The sequence below is a fragment of the Myotis brandtii genome, unplaced genomic scaffold, assembly GCF_000412655.1.
Source record: "Myotis brandtii unplaced genomic scaffold, ASM41265v1 scaffold112, whole genome shotgun sequence".
In the NCBI taxonomy this organism is placed as follows: domain Eukaryota; kingdom Metazoa; phylum Chordata; class Mammalia; order Chiroptera; family Vespertilionidae; genus Myotis; species Myotis brandtii.
This window is the reverse complement of record NW_005353838.1, coordinates 4,594,187-4,615,516: the sequence shown is the minus strand read 5'-3', so window position 1 is coordinate 4,615,516 and position 21,330 is coordinate 4,594,187. Positions and strand designations below refer to the sequence as shown.

Genomic DNA, 21,330 nt, shown 5'->3' with positions numbered 1-21,330 from the left:
CGCACTCCGCACCTTAGTATTTTACTTCAGCACTGCGCCTCCTCTGATTCTCGGTTCCTCCTAGTTGTAGAACTTCCACTCAGCCAGCCTTCCTGTGGTTCTGGGTGATGTCCGTTCCGTCTTTTAGTTGTATTTTTGAAGTGGTTGTTCGAGGCAGCAAACTCCGGCGTTAACCTATGCCGCCATCTTGGTTCTCCCGATGAATTATTTTATTGCTCTCTTAGTATTAAACCAACCTTATGTTCCTGGACTAAACCCAGTTCATGAGCTATTCTTTTTATACAAATTACTAGCTGATCTTTCACTTAATGTTTTTGTACCTATGTTCATGAATGAGATAGGTCTATAACTTTTCCTTTTGTCAGGCTTTGTATCAAGGTAACACTGTCTTCATAAAAATGAGTTGGGAACTGCTTTTTCTTTTACCATTATCTTAAAGAATTTATGTAAGAAAGGGTGTTTGAATATTTGGTAGAATTCACTGAGGGAAGCTTTCTAGGCCTGGAATTTTCTCTGCAGATAAGTTTTAAGTAATGGCTTTAATTTCTATATCATAGTGTTCTTTAGTTTCATTTTTCTTATCAATTTTGGTAAATTGTGTATTCTGGGAAATCCTCCATTTTATCTAAAATTTCAAATATATCTGTATAAAATTGTAACTAATAATTCCCTTATTATCTTTCTAAATCTACGATCTATAGTGATGTCCTCTTTTGTATTCCTGTAGTCACTATTTGTGTCTTGTCTCTTTTTCTTGATCCGTCTTACCAGTTTGTTAGTGTTTTTGTGGACTTTTAATTTTGTTTATTCTTTCTATTTGATTAATTTTTGTTCACATTTTTATTGTTTCCCTTTTTTACTTTTTTTGGGTTTAATTTGCTGGTCTTTGTCTAGGTTTTTGTGACAAATACTTAGGTCTGGATTTTCAGTCCTTGCCCCACATGTATTTGAAAGTATAAAGTTCCCTTAGCATGGGTTTTGTTTCCATTCTCAAATTTTTTTCTTTTGCTTTTAAAAATACACAACACGGATAGCATAAAATTTATCATTTTTAAAGTGTATAAAACAGTCTGTAATTTCCATGTTTCCTACTTGATCTTTGGATTATTCAAAAAGTATATTGTCTAATTTTTAAACATGTTTTTCTAAATGGCTTTTTGTTACTGATTTCTAACTTAGCTCTACTGTAATAAAAACTAAATCTACAAGATTTCAGTTCTTTAAAATGTGAAGCTTGCTTCATGACCCAACATATGGTCTTTCTTGGTAAATATTCCTTGTATAGGACAAAAGAAAATTGTAGGCTACAGTTGTTAGATATGGTATAATATGTATATCAGTTATATCAAGTTGGTTTTTAAAAAATTATTAGTACTTTTTTGTTTCTTTTATTCAGAGAAAGGTTTGTTAAAATGTCCTGAAATGATTCTAGATTTGTCTGTTTCTTTCATTTTGTGTTTTATATATATAATTCAAATACATTGAAGGTGCTTTAAAATTAAGAATTTTTGTTTCTACCTGGTAAATCAAACTTTTTATCACCATGAAATGTCCCTCTTTATCTCTAGTAATGCATTTTGCCTTATAGTGTACATTCATGCTAAAATAGACAACACTAGCTTTCATTTGTGTTTGCATGATGTATCTTTTTCCATCCTTTTACTTTTATAATATACATATATTTTATTGATTTCAGAGAGGAAAGGTGAGGGAGAGAAAGAAATATGAATGATGAGAGAATCATTGATTGGCTGCCTCCTGGTTCGGGCATATGCCCTGACCCAGAATTGAACCGTGACCTGGTTTATAGGTCTATGCTCAACCACTGAGCCAGGTTTGCTGGGTTTACTTTTTGTTGTTAATCTTTGCCTGAGGAAATTTTTTCCCCATTGATTTTTAGAGAGAGTGGAGAAGAGTGGGGGTGGGGGGAGAAACACATCAATTGGTTGCCTCCCACATGCCCAACTGGGGCCTGGGATCAAACCTGCAAAGGAGGTATGTGCCCTTCACCGGAATCCAACCTGCGACCCTTCAGTCCACGGGCTGACGCTCCAACCACTGAGCCAATCCAGCTAGGGACTTTTACTTTTTTTGAAATAGAAGTTATTGGGGTGACATTGGTTAATAAGATTATATAGGTTTCACCCTGGCTGGTGTGGCTCAGTTAGTTGAGAGTTGTACTGTGCACCAAAGGGGTGTTGCTGGTTTGATTCCTGGTCAGAGCACATGCCCAGGTTGCAGATTCATTCCCTTGTAAGGATGGGTGTTTCTCTCATTGATGTTTCCCTCCCTCTCTCTTCCCCCATCTCCCCTTTCCTCTCAAACAAACAAACAAATCAATAAAGCATATCCTCTGGTGAGGATTGAAAACACACAACTGTTATTAGTTCATGGGTAAGTACAAAAACAGGCAGTGCTTACTCATCCCTGGTATAGAGTCATCTTCCCTGAGGAAGTTGAGCCCTTCTTGTCAACCAGTTATCCAAGTGGTTTTGGCAATTTTAAATTAAAGAGCAGATGTTTTCTTCTTTTAATAGATAGAGAAAAGTCGTTAGTTCTGTATGTTGCTGAAAAAATGTTTACATATGTATATAGTTTTAATTGCAGTAAAAGACACATAAAATTTACCGTCTTATGTTAAATATGCTGACATTATTGTAAAACCGATCTCAAGAACTGTTTCACCTTAAAACTGAAACTCATTTTAAACAACAGCTTCTCATTCCCCTTTCTCCAGCCCCTAACAACCACCATTTTATTTTGTCTCCATTAATTTGACTACTCTAGATACATCGTAGCAGTACAGTCATACATATTTGTCTTTCTTGACTGGCTTGTTTCACTTAGCATAATGTCCTCAAGGTTCATCCATACTGTAGTGTGTGTCAGAATTTCCTTCATTTTTAAGGCTGAATAGCATTCCATTTTATGTATATAATGCACCATATTTTGTGTACCCATTCATCCATTGATGTTCACATTACTTGCTTCTAGGTCTTGACTATTATAAATAATGCTGATATAATCATGGGTGTTCATATAACTCTTTGAGATCCTGCATTCAATTCTTTTGAATATATACCCAGAAGTGAGATTACTGGATCATGTGGTGATTTTATTTTTAATTTTTTGAGGAACTGCCATCCTGTTTTCCATAGCAGTTGTACCCTTTTATAGTCCTACCAACTGTGCACAAGCATTCCAATTTCTCCACATCCTTGCCAACACACACACACTTTTTTTTTTTTACGGGAGTCATCCTAATGGGTATGAAACAATATCTCATTGTGGCTTTTATTTGCAGTTCCTTAATTAGTGATGTTGAGCATCTTTTTATATGCATATTGATCATTTATATTTCATCTCTGGAGAAAGATTTATTCAAGTCCTTTGCCCATTTTAAATTCAGGTTATTTGTTAGCCAACTATGTTATTTTTAATAATGCTATTTCTTTCCTCTCTTGCAGTGTGTTTTCAAGTACAAATAAGTAGGTTAACATAGTTGTCCTTATTTATAAAGGTAATATGTTGTAATAATGAGGAGCACAGTAAGAAGTTCTGATTTGCTGAAAGCCAATCTGAGAAGTTAAACATTCCATAATTGTTTTTTAAAGTATATGAACAGCAACCTGGGAAGATTAAGTATATATAATGTAACAAAAAAAGAAGTAGAATTGATTTTTATGTGTCATATAGAATAAATCACACCTTTCCACTATGTCAGTGGTTGGCAAACTGCGGCTCGCGAGCCACATGCGGCTCTTTGGCCCCTTGAGTGTGGCTCTTCCACAAAATACCACGTGCGGGTGCGCACGTATAGTGCGATTGAAACTTCGTGGCCCATGCGCAGAAGTCGGTATTTTGTGGAAGAGCCACACTCAAGGGGCCAAAGAGCCGCATGTGGCTCACGAGCCGCAGTTTGCCGACCACTGGGTTAGACCATATGAACTTATTTAGCAGATTAAAAATAGTTGAATATCTGTAACTTTATATGGTCCAATCTGGTAAAAATCATAATTTTTTATTCTTTGGTTTAATTAGTTTGTGTTATATATTTATCTGAAGGTAAAGGTTGATGTTCCTATAAGGTTGCAGGTAATGGAAAGTAAAACTAAAATTTTAAAATTTTGTTTTTTGAGGCAACTTGGTCATTGGAAATGTGTCTTTATAAAAGAACATTATGATCATAATGGGTTTATGTGCTAATTTATGTTTCAGGAACCTAAATTTTTTACATCTGGAATTTTGCAGCAATTTAGAGTTGGGAGTGCTGGTTAAAGATTGTTTTTATTTTTATCAAGCAGGATAATTTGTGTTAAACATGTGGGTATTTATAGCAGATGGGGTTCCTAAGCAGAGTAGTCAGTTTTGTTGGAAGTCTTGTGGATTTATTAATTTAAAAACTATTTCTTTCTTCCTTATTCAAAGACTTAGGCTAGAGAAATTGAAAATGAATGAGTACATTGGAATGCTCTGCTGTCTGCTAATAAATAACCTTTTCTTGCTTTCTCTCTTCCTATTACTTGGCATGTGATTCTGGGCAGTTGCTTATTTTTCTGGGACTCAATAATAGTAAGTAAAAATGATAGAGGCTATACAGTTCAGGAACCTGCCATGGGTTTACAAGTATTATTCTCATTTAATTCACATAAGAATCCTTTTAGACTCTGTTATTACCAGTATTTTATGGATGAGGAAGTCAGTAAGAGGCAGATCTGGGATTTGAACTCAATCTGGTATCAGAGCTCATGCTCTTAACCCTAAAGTGATATAGCTACAGTAAATGACCACAGAAATCAGTTTTAGGAGTCCTGTTGAAGATATGCTAGAGATGATGTTGGTAAAATAATACTTATGTTGATGTCACTATAAATATTTAGAATATTTAATTCTTGTTTATTATAATACATTGTTTTAGGTAGTATTTTAATCAGTACATAATGCTTATCTTGGACTTCTGACATACAGTACATGCAGCTTTCTTTCTGGTCAGAAATTTACTTCCCTGCTGCAGATGGACTATAAGGACTATAACAAATAAAGATTATTCTGTAGCCCTTCTTTCACACTGAACTATTGAGGCAGAGAATAGACCATGAAGGAATACTGTGGAGCAGTAGGCCATCACTGTTCTTTTTAAGGTCTAAGTGGTATATCTCAGAGGAGTGGAATTTGGGAGATAGGAGAATATTGGGATTTTTCACTTTTGTATTTATTTATTTCAACAAGCATGTATTATATTAACAATGAGGAAAGGCATGAAACTATAAAAGATTCTTAAGTACTTAGTACTTTTGTTAGGGAACTGGTACCAGTTGACTTTTTATTGAGGAGGTGGTAATTACTAGGTTGTGTGTTGTTTTTTTGGTTGTTTTGTTGTTGTTGTTAATCCTCACCAGAGGATATCTTTCCATTGATTTTTAGAGAGAGTGGAAGGGAGAGGGAGAAAGAAAGAGAGAGAAACATCAATGTGAGAGAGGCACACTGGTGGCCTATTGCACATGCCCCGACCAGGGCCGGGATCAAGTCTGCAACCAACTGAAGTATGTGCCCTTGACCGGAATCTAACCTGGGACCCTTTAAGTCCGAGGGCCGACACTCTCCACTGAGCCAAATCGGCAAGGGCACTAGGTCAGGTTTTAACTAAATTCCTATTTTGGAGCTTCCCTGGAGAACATTTCTTCTTACATGTTAAAGTAATGCTTTCTCACCTCTCCCCTACCTATCCCCACCCCACACATTTTTCTTTAGGACTATTCTTTTGGGACAGTGATGCTTAGTTGAGTGGATATAAGTTCTAACAAAAGACAATACAACTTTACCTCTCAGTGTCTTAATTTATTATAGTTAAAATGAGAACTATAGCCCTAACCGATTTGGCTCAGTGGATAGAGTGTCAGCCTGCGGACTGAGGGGTCCCAGGTTCGATTCCAAGGGGGGACACTTGCCCGGGTTGTGGGCTTGATCCCAGTGTGGGGCATGCAGGAGGCAGCTGATCAATGATTCTCTCTGATCATTGATGTTTCTTTCTCTCCCTCTCCCTTCCTCTCTGAAATCAATAAAAATATATTTTAAAATAAAATGAGAACTATATGTTAAATAGAAAAATAACCTAGTAAAAAAATACATATGTATGTGTGCATCTGAATATATACATATGTATATGTGTGTGTATATATACAGACAGAGATTGATTGATTTTTAAAATAGCAAGTTAATTCTATGCCTGAAGCTAGAGGAAGACGTGTTACATTACTACTACATTAACGTAACGAAATTAGGCTTGGCCGGTGTGGCTCAGTGGTTGAGCATTGACCCAGGAACTAAGAGGTTACCAGTCTGATTCCTGGTCAGGACACATGCCTGAGTTTTCAGGCTCAATCCCCATTAGGGGACATGCAGGAGGCAGCTAATTGATGATGTTTCTCTCTCATCAATGTTTCTATCTCTCTATCGCTCTCCCTTCCTCTCTCTCTCTCTCAAAAAAAATCAATTAAAAAACCCATTAAAACAAATAGAAATTAGGCATTGAAGTATATGCTGTTCTACCTACCAGCAACTTCTTTCTAACCTCAGGGAGAAAGCTGGAAGGAAGCTTATATGATGTAACGTATATTAACATGCCAGTGTTTGCTGAGCACTTGTATTTTAGCATCCATACAGTACATGTTCACATTTATTGTAACAGGTTTAGTTCAAAACTCTATGAAAACTTAATCTAACAAGTACAAGGTTTGTACTTTTATTATCTTTGTTTTATATATAAGTAAGCTGAGACATGAAGAGATTAAGGAACTTGGCCATGCTTATTCAACTTACCTATCTGTATATATATTTAGTTTTGATGAAAGCAAAATTAGCTGTCAGGCATTATTTTTTATTTATAAGAATAAGATTAAAATTAAAGTACTCTCATCTCTAAGGTGATGACAGTATAGAGAAGCAAAATCTAAACTCTCTGCTTTACCTCTGATGCAAGCTCTATGAATACTTTGGTCTTAGTATGTCTGAATCCTTTGCTGTAAGGTTTACAACAAAAGTGTTTAAAATGACCATCTTAAAGATAAAGTCGGGTAATTAATCTGATATGGAATGATTCTAGATCAGACCTCTTCTCTTTACCGCAGGCTTATGTAGCTGAATCTATAGACTAGATTCAGGAACCTAGCTTTCTATGCTTACTCTTTTCAGTCATTGTAGGTGAAATACTTTATGTGTATGTATGTGTGTGAGTATATTTATGTGTATATTATAATACATATATGTTTATATGTGTGCATAGACAGATGGATAGATAGATGGCTCTGAAATAGTTTAGTGAAATAATTTACATAGGAATGTGATAGATGACCAGAGAGAAAGGTTGAATTTATGAGAAATTGTATGACATTTTCCTTTGGAAAAAAATTCTAGATATATACAATTAAATTCTAAATGGATTAAATTTCCAAATGTTAATTTTTAAATCATTAGGGAAAAATGTAGGAGGTGTTTTCATTAGATTCATGGAGGAGAAAGGTTATTAGAAAATAGAGATATTGGGCTGCTTTTGTGATAGCTTATTTAACATGTTCTTTTATACCAAAAATTAGAATACTATTTAAATAGGATATCAGTGTGGAATAAATGATGAAAGGAAATGTAGTCAACAAAAATTATACTTATGTTCACAAATACATTATACAAAATACTGTACATGAAAATAGATGTTCTATTTATTAATCATGTTAAAATGAATATTTAAAGGCAAGAATTAGAAATAATTCTAGAGTGTTAAACAGTGTAGACTTCTTGAAATTGTATTGTTTTATATGCTTGCAAGTGCATTAAAAAAGTATGAAAAGGAATTATTTAAATGGAGTATTTTTGTTGAAATAATTTCTGACTTTATCCTAGTATTTCTGTGTGTTTTTTTTAATCAGAGTTTTCTGTCTTGTCAGACATAATGTGAAAAGTATTAATAGAAGAAAGACCCTAAATGTTTTGTATAAATCAGTTTATCAGATGTAATATGAAAAGTACATTAAAAACTGGAATGAATTAAAATATTTTCAGACTTCAGGAAGTTTTAAATTAAGAAATATGAGGTGATGGCTTAGCAGCAGTTGAATCTACTGTTAGAAAGGTCTTAGTGAACAAACTCATTTCTATTACTTTTTGATTGGTAACTGGTATGATCCTTTCTAACACATGCTTTCTAGATATTTTGATTTTGTTTTGACTCTATCAAGGAAGATAAAATATGATACAATGAAAAATTGATTTCTTATCATAAAAAGGTGGTATCTATAATAATAATCTATAATAATAAAAGTGTAATATGCTAGTTAGACCGGACAGCTGAATGACCTTCCGGACATCATTCCTGACGTCCTTCCAGACAGCTGCCGCGACAGAGGCGGTTAGGGGTGATCAAGCAGATAGGCAGAGGATGTTAGGGGCAATCAGGCAGGCAGGCAGAGTGGTTAGGGGTGATTAGGCAGGCAGGCGAGCGGTTAGGAGCCAGTGGTCCCCGATTGCGAGAGGGATGTCCGACTGCCAGTTTAGCCCCAATCCTGGCAGTCAGACATCCCCCAAGGTGTCCCAGATTTCAAGAGGGTGCAGGCTGGACTGAGGGCCCCTCCCCCTTTCCCATGCACAAATTTCGTGCACCGGGCCTCTAGTTACTATATAGTAATCTTGACTAATCAGAACTAATATGTCCAAATACATGCATCCTTTTTTAGACTGTCCACCTCTTGAGGCCACACTATTATAATAACTAATAACATTTATTAGTGACTTTTTGAGTATGTGTATGTGTATGAGGAGAGAGAAAATGTTTATTAAAAGGGGACATGATAAACTTGTCATGGGTCAAATTGTGACCTTCATTTTATATTGTTTCCCTAAAATGTTTCTTCATAGAACAGGATGTAATTGATCTCTAATTTGAGTAGTGACATCTCCTGTTTTACATATTTATGAAGTTTTGGATTTACAGTACATTTTAGGGAGCAGTTTAGTAAGAGTAGTGGCGTACTAGCATAATTAAGAGGCAGATGGTTTTATTTTGAGATGGGGTATTCTTTAAGGATGATATGTATGGTCTTTATATTGCCTTTATAATTTCTTTATCAAAAGGAAAAACATTTATTGTGTAACAGTTTAATGGATTATGGTGAAAGTACATATCCTTCAGAAAATCTCACCTCTTGTAATTGAGGACCAAATTTTGGTGTCAGAAATGATTCCATAAAACAGCAGTTCTCAATCTGTGGGTCGTGACCCCTTTGGGGGTCGAACGACCCTTTCACAGGGGTTGCCTAAGACCATTGGAAAACACATATATAATTACATATTGTTTTTGTGATTAATCACTATGCTTTAATTATGTTCAATTTGTAACAATGAAAATACATCCTGCATATCAGATATTTACATTACGACTCATAACAGTAGCAAAATTACAGTTATGAAGTAGCAACGAAAATAATTTTATGGTTGGGGGTCACCACAACATGAGGAACTGTATTAAAGGGTCGCGGCATTAGGAAGGTTGAGAACCACTGCCCTAAAACATTAAAAATTTTGAAATGTGTTTGCTATGAAAGGAGTCAGCACACTACCTATTTTTGCATGGTTAAAAAAATTGAAAGAAGAATAATACTTTGTGACATGTGAAATTCAAATTTTAATGCTTATAAGTAAAGTTTTATTGGAACACAGCTGCTTTTGCATTATAATGACAGAGCTGAGTAGTTGTGACAGAAACCCTATATGGCATTCTCATCACTTCGTACTGCTTTTAGTTCACTACAAATTTCATTGCTGCTGTTAAAACTTGATAGTGTTTTGAGTGATGTGTGTATTGCCTGTCTGCAGTATTTCTTTCTTTATTTTATACCAATGCATATTCATTATGTCAAAACAAGAAAAGAAAAAAATGGACTCTGAACAACATGCTTTTAAGGCACAGGGGAGTATTATTTTGTTATTGAATTACATAAGCAAAACATTGTCCTTATTATGCAGTGATACTGTAGCTGTGATAGAATACTTTATAAGTTGACATTACTTCATTAAGCATACACCCAGTATTTTCAACTCTCAATTTTCTTAAAGTAACAGTCCATTTAAAAAGGCATATCTCATCATAGCATAAGTTCTTCATAAAAATAAACATAGAAAATGAGGCTGCCATCAAAATAAGTTTCTGAGTGGCTCATTTGTTAGCCAAGCAAGGAAAGCCATTTAGTGAATTAATTAAAATCTGTTGATTGCAACAACAAAAAATATGTCCAGAGAAAATAAACTTGTTTTAGACTATTAACTTTCTTTTAATAGTTTATTAATTTTTAGAGAGAGGGGAAGAGATTGAGAGAGGTGGGGGAAAACAACTGTGTGAGAGTGCAACATCAATTGGCTGCCTCCTGTACACCCCCCACTGGCATGTGCCCTGACTGGTAACTGAACTGGCAACCTCCTGGTCCAGGGGATGACACCCAGCCAACTGAACCACACCCGCAGGGCTAGACTATTAACTTTTTAAGTCATTTAATCAAGAACCATTGATTTAAGAGTTGAGGATATTTGAAGTCCATTAAAAAAACAAGACAAGTAATATAGAGTGATTTTCCTTGGCTCTTGATGAGTTGAAAGATGTTATTGATACTACTCAGTTATTTATTGAAGGTGTCAGTACTAAGTTTGATATGGGGGAAAAAATTAGCCTTTGTGAATAGTCTGTGTAGAACAACTACAGGTGAGAATATTTTCAAGGTTGAGAAAACACTAAGTACTAACTGAAGTGGAATCTGCCTAAGATGTACATACTACAACGATGGTAAAAATATGTGTGGAACAGAAAAAGGCTTGTTTGGACAAATTCACAAAGCTTGTTAAAAGGAGATGTTCAAAGCCTGTGGTTATTCATTGTATTATTCTTCAGCACATACTTTGCAGGAAATACTTGAATTTATCATGTTATTGAATCAGTATTGTCAGTGGTGACTTTCATTGGCTCTCATGGACTTAACTAATATCAGCTCCATGAATTTTTGTTAGAAGCTGAATATCCTGTCTGGCTTAGCAGGTAAAATATTATTGCAATTATTTGAGCTAAGGGCTGAGGTTGAAATTTTTCTTAACAAAGAAGATGGACCCCAACCACTATTATCAAATATGAATTGGCTTTGGAACTTTTATCTGTAGGTTGGAAAATGTTTTATATGAATTTAATGTAAAATTACATGGCAGAATAGTGCTTACATGCAAAATTTAGCTGCAGTAAAGTAATTTTAGTGGCAACTGATGTTTGAATCACAAGTGACATCAAGCTGCTTTACACATTTCTCATGCTGTCAAAGTGAGATCTTCATTACCCCATGAATTTTCATGAATATATTTTTTCAGCCTCTACAGTTCCAGCATCATTTTTCCAGCATTGAAACATGCAAATGCAACAAGTTTCCATATTTCAAAATCCATTTAATAGTGCACTTGGGGAACTTCTATCTAACTTTCAATTGGAAGTGATTAATCTGCAGTGTAATGATATATTGAAAGACAAATATCAAAAGAATCTAATAGACTTCTATAACTGCCTTTGAAGTAATGAATATGCTTAATTAAAATCATGTGCTTGTGGACTGATAGAGTATTTGACAGTACCTATCTGTCAGAAAAGACATTTTCAAAGATAAATAAAGTCTGATCAGTATTAACAAAGATGAGCATGTGCAATAGATTTTGATGACAGGAAACTTTAATTGAAACGTTACCCCCCCCCCCAAATTTCATTCTTTTAATTAGTAGACTTACATATTACAAAATACTAGAGGCCTAATGCACGAAATTTCATGTAAGAGTAGGCCTTTGCAGCCGCAGCTGCCTGGATCCCTCCCTCACGGCCGCTGGCAGCTGTCTCGATCCCGGGCCTACAGCCCTGGCTTCGTCCCGGAAGGACGTCCAGTTGGATGTCCAGTCTAATTAGCATATTATGCTTTTATTATTATGGATTGTACTCAGCTATTATTATATCTTGAATTTTTTTATTAAAAAGCTTTTCTCTTGTTATAATAGCATCTATGTGATTTTTGCCTATTGCCTGGAAAGACTAAAATACTTATGATCTGGCCCTTTACAGAAAAAAGTTTGTGGACTCCTATAGCAGTGCTTCTCTAACATGAATGCACAAAGTAATTACACGAGGATGTGGTTAAAATGCAGATTCTGATTGATAGGCCTGAGGTGGGACCCAGGATTTTGTATTCCTTATAAGCATCTGAGGTGATAACAGATGGGACTACATTTAGAGAAGCAGACTTTAGTATATTCAAGGTTAGATTTTTAGATAGGTACACTAATACTTGTTAAGCATCTATTATGTGCCAGGGGTTATACTAGGGGCTCTTGCATATATTGCCTCTTTAAAATGTCATAAAAACTTGTTAGAAGGTATTAAGGACTATAGTGAGATTGGAAACCCTAGTAAGAGTTTTCAGTTAGAAACATTGTGTTTTGTTTTTTTTCTTTTTTTGTTTTTTTGCCTTGGATCTCATGGGGGAGGAGGAAGTCCTAGAGGAAGCTATACATCTAAGAAAAAAATGATGGGAAACAAAATATTACATTATGAGCTGATCCAGGTCAAAGTAGGGACTGATGAGATGTCCTCATCTTCTCTACTAAATTTCTCGGCCGTCAATCGATTACCAAGCTAAGGAGTGGGCATAGTATATAGCAATATAGCACATACTAGTATATATTTTGCAAACATTGTTTTCCTAGTCTCTTGTTTGCGTTTTAATTTTTATAACCATGTCTTTTGAACTAGCAAAGTTGAAATTTTTATGAAGTTCAATTTTTTTCTTTTTAAAAATTTAAGAATGTGGTAAAATATACATAATATAAAATTTACCATGTTAACTAATTTTAGGTGTATGGTTCAGTTGTACTACCATTACTAACATCTATCTCCAGAACTTCTGTCTTTCCCAACTGAAACGCTATATCCATTAAACACTAACTTTCCATTCCACCATTACCCTCAGTCTCTGTCTGCCATCATTGTACTTTTAGTTTCTGTGAATTGAAGTACTCTAGGAACCTCATATAAGTGGAATCAGACAGTACTTATTTGTCCTTTTGTGCCTGGCTTACTTCACTTCGACTACTATCTTCAAAGTTCATCTGTGTTGCAGCCTGTGTCAAAATTTCCTTCATTTTTAAACACTGACTAATATTCCATTTTGTGTATATACCACATTTTATCTATTTATTTATTCATTGTAGACAAAGTTGTTTTCACCCTTTTGGCTATTGTGAATAATGCTGCTATCAACATGAGATGTACAAATATCTGTTCTGGTCCTTGCTTTCACTTCTACTAGATTTATACTCAGAAGTGGACTTTCTAAATCATATGGTAATTCTACGTTTTATTTTTTGAGGAGATGCCATACAGTTTTTCACGTAACTGCACCAGTATACATTCCAGCAGTGTACAAGGGTTCAAATTTCTCCACATCCTAGCTAACACACTTTTTTTTTCTTTTTATAATAGCCATCCTAATGGTTGTAAAGTGGTATCTCATTGTAGTTCTGATTTGCATTTCCCTAATGATTAATGATATTGAGCTTTCAGTTGCATATCTTTTTTGGAGAAATGTCTGTTTAAGTCCTTTGCCCATTTTAAAATTGGGTTTTAGTTTTCTTGTTGAGTTGTAGGATTTCTTTATACATTCTGCGTATCAGTCCTTTATGAGATATTTGATTTGCAGATATTTTCACCCATCCTTTGGGCTGCTTTTTTAGTTTCTTGGTATTGGATGCACAGAAGTTTCTAATTTTTATGAAGTCCAACTTACCTATTTTTTCTTTTATTGCCTGTGCTTTTGGTTTCAAAATCCAAGAAATTATTGACAAATCCTATTACATTAAGGTTTTCCCCTATGTTTTCTTCTAAGAGTTGTGTCTTATGTTTAGTTTTGTGTCTTGTGTTTAAATATTTTATCCATTTTGAGTTAATTTTATTTATCTGTTGTTGTTAATTCTCACCTGAGGGTATTTTTCCATTAATTTTTAGACAGAGTAGAAGGGAGGGGGAGAGACACACAGAAACATCCATGTGAAAGAGACATATTGATTGGTTGCCTCCTGCACACACCCAACCAGGGCTGGGAATCGAGTCTGCAACCAAGGTACATGCCCTTGATCGGAATCAAACTTGATACCCTTCAGTCTTCGGGCCAATGCTCTATCCACTAAGCCAAAACAGCCAGAGCTTGAGTTAATTTTTATATATGGTATTAAGATAAGGGTCCAACTTAATATTTTTGGAAGTGGATATCCAGTTTTCCCAACAAAATTTTGTTGACTGTCCTTTCCCCATTGAATGGTCTTTGCACACTTGTTGAAAATCATTTGATCATATATGTGAGGGTTTATTTCTGGGCTTTCTATTTTATTCCTTTGGTTTATATGTCTGTCTGTAGATCAGTAACATATACTTGTTACTATTTTTGACTTGACAGAGTCACCAAGACTATTTATTGGTGTAGTAGAATTTTGGTTTTTGGTTTTTGTTTGTTTGTTTTGTTTCTTAATGAATGATGGTAATAAAATAGGAAAAATACATTGGGGGAAATCCTTAACCTCATACCATATACAAATTAATTTAGGATGAATCATGGACCTCAACAGAAAAACAAAACTTATAAAGATGCTATTTTTTTACTTTAGGGCATGCAAAATTTTCTTAGGATAGAAAAATAATAATCAAAATAGAAAAATTAGATAATCTTTATTTCACCAAAATGAAACACTTCTGCTCGTCAAAACAGCATAAATAAAATGGAAAAATATTAGAGACTTAGAGAAATTGTTTTTCTATCTACTTATCTGGCAATGACTTGTAACTAGAATACATAAATAATTCCCACATATAAATAACAATCTAATAAAAAATTGGGCAGAGGACTTGACAGTGTTCTTAACAACATCAACAGTAAAGATATATACAAATTGCCAGTAAGTTCATGAAAAGGTGCTAATGTCATTAGTAATCAAGGAAATGCAAATCAAAGTCAAAGCTGAGTAGCACTTCACACTGCTATAATAAAGATTTTTAAAAGTCAACATCAAATATTGGTAATTACACAGGAATGTAAAATAGTACAAACACTTTGGAGACTTTTAGCAGTTTCTTAAATAGTTCATATGCAACATCCTCATGATCCATCCTACTCATCGGTATTAAAATGAAACATTTGTTTACAAAACTAATTGTGCAAGAATATTTTTAGTGACTATGTAATTATTTTTTAAATGTAATTTAATGTTTTCAAAATAATCCTGTGGCAAGGTAGAATTGATAGCAAAATCTCTGAGTTGTAAGCTTTTTGAGGCCAGTCTATCTTATTACTGCTTTATTTCCAGTGCCAACCTTAAGACTTGACTAACTTGTCATATACTAGGTGTTTCATTTGAGAATCATCAGTTTGAAATGTGAGGGGATATGAAAAGAGAGCAGACAGCCCTGAATTGGCCCTTGGTAGTATTCATAGCTAACAGAGAACAAGCAGAGAAGCAGAAAAGACATGGTTGAATTTTGAAAACTAGAATGTGTATTTTAAAAACCAAGGATTGAGAGGTGTTTTTTTTATCCCCCCCCCCCCCAAGAAAGGAATAGTAAACAATTTTTGATATAATAGCAGGATAAGTGAGAGTACTTTGTCAGAAGTATGCTTACAATAGAAATTAGATTCCAGAGACCTAAGGTGGTTATGGTTATAAATCACCAACTTAAGGAAAGAATTATATTAATAGCATAGAATTCAAGAGAAAGTAGTTTGTTTGTTTTTTAAATATATATATTCTTTTTTATTTCAGAGAGGAAGGGAGCGGGGAGAGAAAGAAATATCAGTGATGAGAGAGAATCATTGATCAGCTGCCTCCTGCACACCCCCTACTAGGAATTTTGCCCGCAACCCGAGCATGTGCCCTGCCTGGAATTGAACAGTGACCTCCTGGTTCATAGGTCAGCACTCAACCACTGAGCCACACTGGCAGCGCAAGAAAGTGTTTTTTTAAAAAAAGACATATAAATGAAGGCCTAAGAGGCAAAGAGGGAAAAGGTGCACGAGATGGGATTCAGACACATGCAAGATCTCTTGGATATCTAGAAGGAATGGGGTCAAAAGCAAAAAAATGAAGGCTTGAAGCTTTTTAAAGGCAGATTACCCGTTTGAGATGGAAAAAGAAGTACACAGGGAAGACATTCAGATACAGGGAAGCAAATAAATGTGGAAGCATGGTCATTATCCATCTAGTTCTCTGCCCAAATGAAGAAGAAAGGAATGAAGGGAACTTTAAATAAGGTTTATAAGAATAATTCTTACTCTTTAGGAGAGGATTGTCAGGGTGTGTGGAAGGACTCCAGTATCATTTGAAAATGTTCCACATGTGATTCTGGATTTGGGTAATAATACCCTTCTTGCTCCCTCTGAGAAGCACTCATGTCAGCAGAGAATTAGCAAGCATGGATAAAAGAGTTTTTTAAGAGTTTAATGGAACTTTAGGTAAAATTTGTGGTGCTTTAGTCTGCATAGTAGCAATTATATGAGGGTGTTAATTTCTCCCCTTCGTTCTCAAGGTGCTTGTTTAATAACAGATATTACCTTACTGATCTGTTTATGTGTGTGTTTTTTATCTACCTGATAGAAACAGAAAACATTCAAAACTATCAACTATACAAAAACTTCATGAAATCAATTTAATAGCTCACAACCAGTGTTTTTCTTTTTTAATAGACTGGAATAGACTAGACAATATTGATGTGTACTGTTTGCAGTAAGAAGTATTTGTTTAATTTTTTAATATGTATGTATGTATCTGAGTTAGGTGGAAAATATATTTCTTAATGTGGATTGCAATTAGAACTGTTCAAAATCCACTGTAGGATGTTTTGATAAATGAGAGTGGACATTATAAAGTCTCTTTCATCTCTTTGTAGAATTCATTAAGTTTAGTGACATATCAACTAAACACATATATGTATTTTGTGTTTATATTTAAAGATATATGTATATATTGTGTGTGTACTTTATTTTCTTATTAGGTGCAATGGATGAGCTTCATAGTCTGGATCCAAGAAGGCAAGAATTATTGGAAGCTAGATTTACAGGAGTTGCAACTGGGAGCACCGGGAGCACTGGGAGTTGCAGTGTTGGAGCTAAAGTGAGTGAAATTATAATCTGTATTTGACATTCTTTCCTTGTATTAAATGGTCTAAAATATATTTTATGCTTAACAGAAAAATATCCTATCTAATAAAAGGCTAATATGCAAATTGTCCCCCTCAGGAGTTTGACCAACTGGGAGGTCGACCACTCACTATGATGTGTGCTGACCACCAGGGGTTGGCGTGGAACGAAGGAAGGCCCCGATTGGCCCTGATTGCCGGCCACGCCTAGGGGCCCTACCCGTGCATGAATTTTGTCCACCAGGCCTCTAGTTCCTTACTATAATTTTTATAATGTATAGAAAAAAATTCAGTGTTTATGAACCATATTTCTTATATAGCATATATATCATTTCAAGGGCATTATGATATAATCCAGCATATTAGGTTTCAGTGGTAAAAAGGAGTATCTTTCTCTTGTTACATAATTTTTACCTTTCTTATCCTCTGTTTCTCTCTTGTCCCTATTATGCATATTCCTATCTGTACATTAATCCACTGCTTCTGACTACAGCAAAAAACTCAGTAGTGTATCTGTTTGTTTTTCACTGATAGACATTAGGTTGTCTTCAACTCCCCACTGCCTCACACTGCAGTGAGTTTCTTGTTCTTGTTCTCTTTTGGAGCTTTGTGAGTAGTTATTTAGGGTATATTCCCAAGAGCAGAACTGCTAGAACATAGGGTATGTGTAGACTTAGGTGGAGTAAATAGTACAAGACTACTATTCAGAACAGTTGTACAAAACCAGTTTGCACTTTCAGCAGAGTGGAGTGCATGAGTGTTTTTATATCCCCACATCTCATATTCACCGGCATCATCCAGGTTCATCATTCTTGGTAGTCTTATAGGTATGAAATAATGTCTCATTGTTTTCCTTATATCACCAGTTATTTTGAGCATTTTATTCTATTTAAAATAAATTTTATTTTTATTCTTTGGATGATCTCTAAGAAAGAATAAAAGTCTTGAAATAGCAATCTTTACAAATAGTTAGAACTGCTTGACAAAGAAGCTTGAAAACTAAAATTGGGTCTAGTGAATCCTGATGGTATTCTAAAAGTTAAATACTTCTTCCCCAACCCTGCTCCACAAAGATATTCTACAGTTTCTTCTATTTCTTTCATAGTTTTACTGTCATATTTGCTCTTTAGTTCATTTGGCCTCACCTTTTATATAATGTTGATAGGGGTCCAGTTTTATTTTTTTCCATGTAGTGAACCAGTTTTATCAGTAACTAGAGGCCCAGTGCATGAAATTTGTGCACGGATGCAGTCCCTAGGCCTGGCTGGCGATCAGAGTGTGAGCGTCTGGCGTGGAAGGGCAGGCAGCCCTGCCCCCTGCCGCCGCCACTGATCGCCATCTGCAGGGTGTTCGATGGGGGCTGGGGCCCCCGTCACCGCCACTAGTCACCCTCTCTGTGGCGATTGGCAGGGTGATTGGGCTCCCATTTGCACCCTCCTTGGCCTGGCGCCACCCACTCACCTGCTCTACCATCCTGCTACGGTCCTGCTCTTGTCAGGGCCCATCCGGGTTGGCAGCGCCTCCACTGCCGCCCGCTGCCAGCACCGCGTCGCTGACACCCACCATGTTCTGCACCACCCCTTGTGGTCAGTGCATGTCATAGTGAGCGGTCGAACTCCTGGTCGAACAGTTTGCATATTAGGCTTTTTTAATATAGGATGCTTCTTAAATCATTTGTATTTTTCCACTGATTTGTGATGCCAACTTTATCATATATTAAGTTGCCATATATATATACCCATCTGTCTCTGAAATTTCTCTTATGTTCCAGTGCTCTGTCTGTTTTCTAGTACCAGTATCACATTACACACACACACACACACGCACAATCTTCTTTTGTAAAGTTGATTTAGTTATTATGGACCTTCATTTCTTCATAAAATTGAGCATCTCTTCATTTGCTTGTTAGCATTTAGGGATTCTTTTGCTATAGTAGCTTATTTGTATCTTTTTCCTTAAATGATTTAAATGGAATTTTTATCTTGGATGCATTGAATTTATAGATTAATTTGGGGAATACTGAATTTTTATAAGTTTAGCTTGTCCCATTTAAGTACATGAAATGTCTCCACATTTATTGTTTCTTCAGTGTAGTTCTTAGGAATTTTTGGCCAGTTTTGTGGATTTTTTGTCTAATTCCTGAATACTTTAAAGTTTTTGTGACTGAAGTATTTATTATTATATTTTGTAGTTAGTTATTGCTTATCAAGAGGCTTTTATTTTTATAGGTTGGTCTTTTTTTTTTTGTATGTAACAGTCTTGCTGTTGTTTTTTCTAAAAATAAATAAATAAATAATGTTCCAAAAATGAGTTTTATTTCTTACACCGCAGTATATTTATTCCTTGTAGTGGTCATCAACTTCAGTACTTTGTCTTGTTCAAGAAAAATTTAATGTTTCTCCATTAACTGTAATGTTTGCTATAGGTTTTGTCTATTACCATGCCTAAATTAAAGGAGAACTTTTCTATTCCTGGTTAGTTAAGAGGTTTGTTTGTTTGTCTTTGTTTAAAAATCATAAATATTATTGAACTATATGAAGGCCTTTTTTTGTTCTTGGTTGAAAGACATAAAAATTTTCTCCATTTATTATGTGAATTATATTGTTAGATTTTTTTAAAATGTTGAGCCTGTTTGCATTTTTAGGATAAACCCTACTAGGTTATGATACACTATTTTCAAAAATATATTTATTGGACTTAATGCATGATTAACTATTTTATTTAGGACTAGAGGCCCAGTGCACAAGATTCGTGCACTGGTGGGGGAGGGGGTCCCCCTCAGCCCGACCTGCACCCTCTTGCAGTCCCGGACCCCTCGCTCCTTACTGCCTGCCTGCTCGCTGTTCCTTACCGCTCGGCTCATTGCTCCTTAGTGCTGCCTCAGAGGCTGGAGAAGCTCTCGCCACCACCACTGTGTTTGCCATCTGTGAGCCCGGCTTCTGGCTAGGCGGCGCTCCCCCTATGGGAGTGCACTGATAACCAGGGGGCAGCTCCTGCATTGAGCGTCATAGCGACCGGTCATTCTGCTGTTTGGTCTATTTGCATATTAGGCTTTTATTATATAGGATTTTTGTGTGTATGCTTACAGAAGAAATAGATGTACAGACCTGAAGAGTTCAGTGAGTTTTGACAAATGTGTATACTTGAAGTAATCCACATCCCTCTCAAGATACAGAACATTGTCATTATCTTACCTTATCTGTTTTATAAATATGTATCACACTAGCCCAGGGGTGGGCAAACTTTTTGACTCGAGGGCCACAATGGGTTCTTAAACTGGACCGGAGGGCCGGAACAAAAGCATGGATGGAGTGTTTGTGTGAACTAATATAAATTCAAAGTAAACATCATTACATAAAAGGGTATGGTCTTTTTTTTTTTTTTTAGTTTTATTCATTTCAAGCGGGCCGTAGTTTGCCCACGGCTGCACTAGCCCCATAAAATGAACTGCTTCCCCTTTCACTATTTTCATTTTTTTTTAACATCCTGTATATGATAGGAAATATACAGTGGACGATGGGAGGCATTTACCTGTAAAATTATCTTGGCCTGGGATTTGTTGTGAGTGGAGGTCTTTTACTACCATTTAAAATTATAAATACTATTTAGTTTACATACTAAGCCATTTCATGTAAGCTTTTAAACCTTTTAGTGTATAGTTATAATACTTTTTTTTTAAACCTTCTTTGTTAATTCCTTTCTGTTTATTTTTTCATACTCCTTCTTGTATACATTCTTGTCAGAGCTCTGATTAATCTAATGACTCTTTCAAAGAAACAGATTTTGGTTTTAATCTGTTTCACTGGTTTTTATCCACATTGCTTTTTGTCTTCATAGTTGTTACCTTGGGTTTTTCCTCTGTGGCTCTTCTTTCAGCAACTGGGTTAAATGCATTAGCTTATTTACTTACATAGAGACATAATTTATAACAAATACATTTTAAGCGTTCAGTTATGAGATCCCCCCATGGTTTTTATTAAAGTACTAGAGGCCCGGTACACAAAAATTTGTGCACTCGGCGGGGGGGAGGGGGGGTCCCTCAGCCCGGCCTGTGCCCTCTCGCAGTCTGGGACCCCTCGGGAGATAAC

General features: G+C 35.5%; 1 protein-coding gene across 6 annotated transcripts in view; it reads left to right on the top strand.

Annotated features, from left to right (window-relative positions):
- The window catches only part of TLK1 (tousled-like kinase 1), a 170,075-nt gene that overhangs the window by 33,334 nt on the left and 115,411 nt on the right, over window positions 1–21,330 (top strand). For 3 of the 6 annotated variants that reach the window (XM_014545707.1, XM_005857568.2, XM_014545702.1), the window contains exon 2: window positions 17,099–17,217. In XM_014545707.1, coding sequence (XP_014401193.1) covers window positions 17,104–17,217 — 114 coding nt within the window. In that variant the 5' untranslated portion in view covers window positions 17,099–17,103. Of the gene's footprint in view, window positions 1–4,548; window positions 4,573–13,384; window positions 13,406–16,843; window positions 16,865–17,098; window positions 17,218–21,330 lie in introns of those variants that run through there. The other 3 variants (XM_014545710.1, XM_014545713.1, XM_014545705.1) reach the window with 3 other exon arrangements.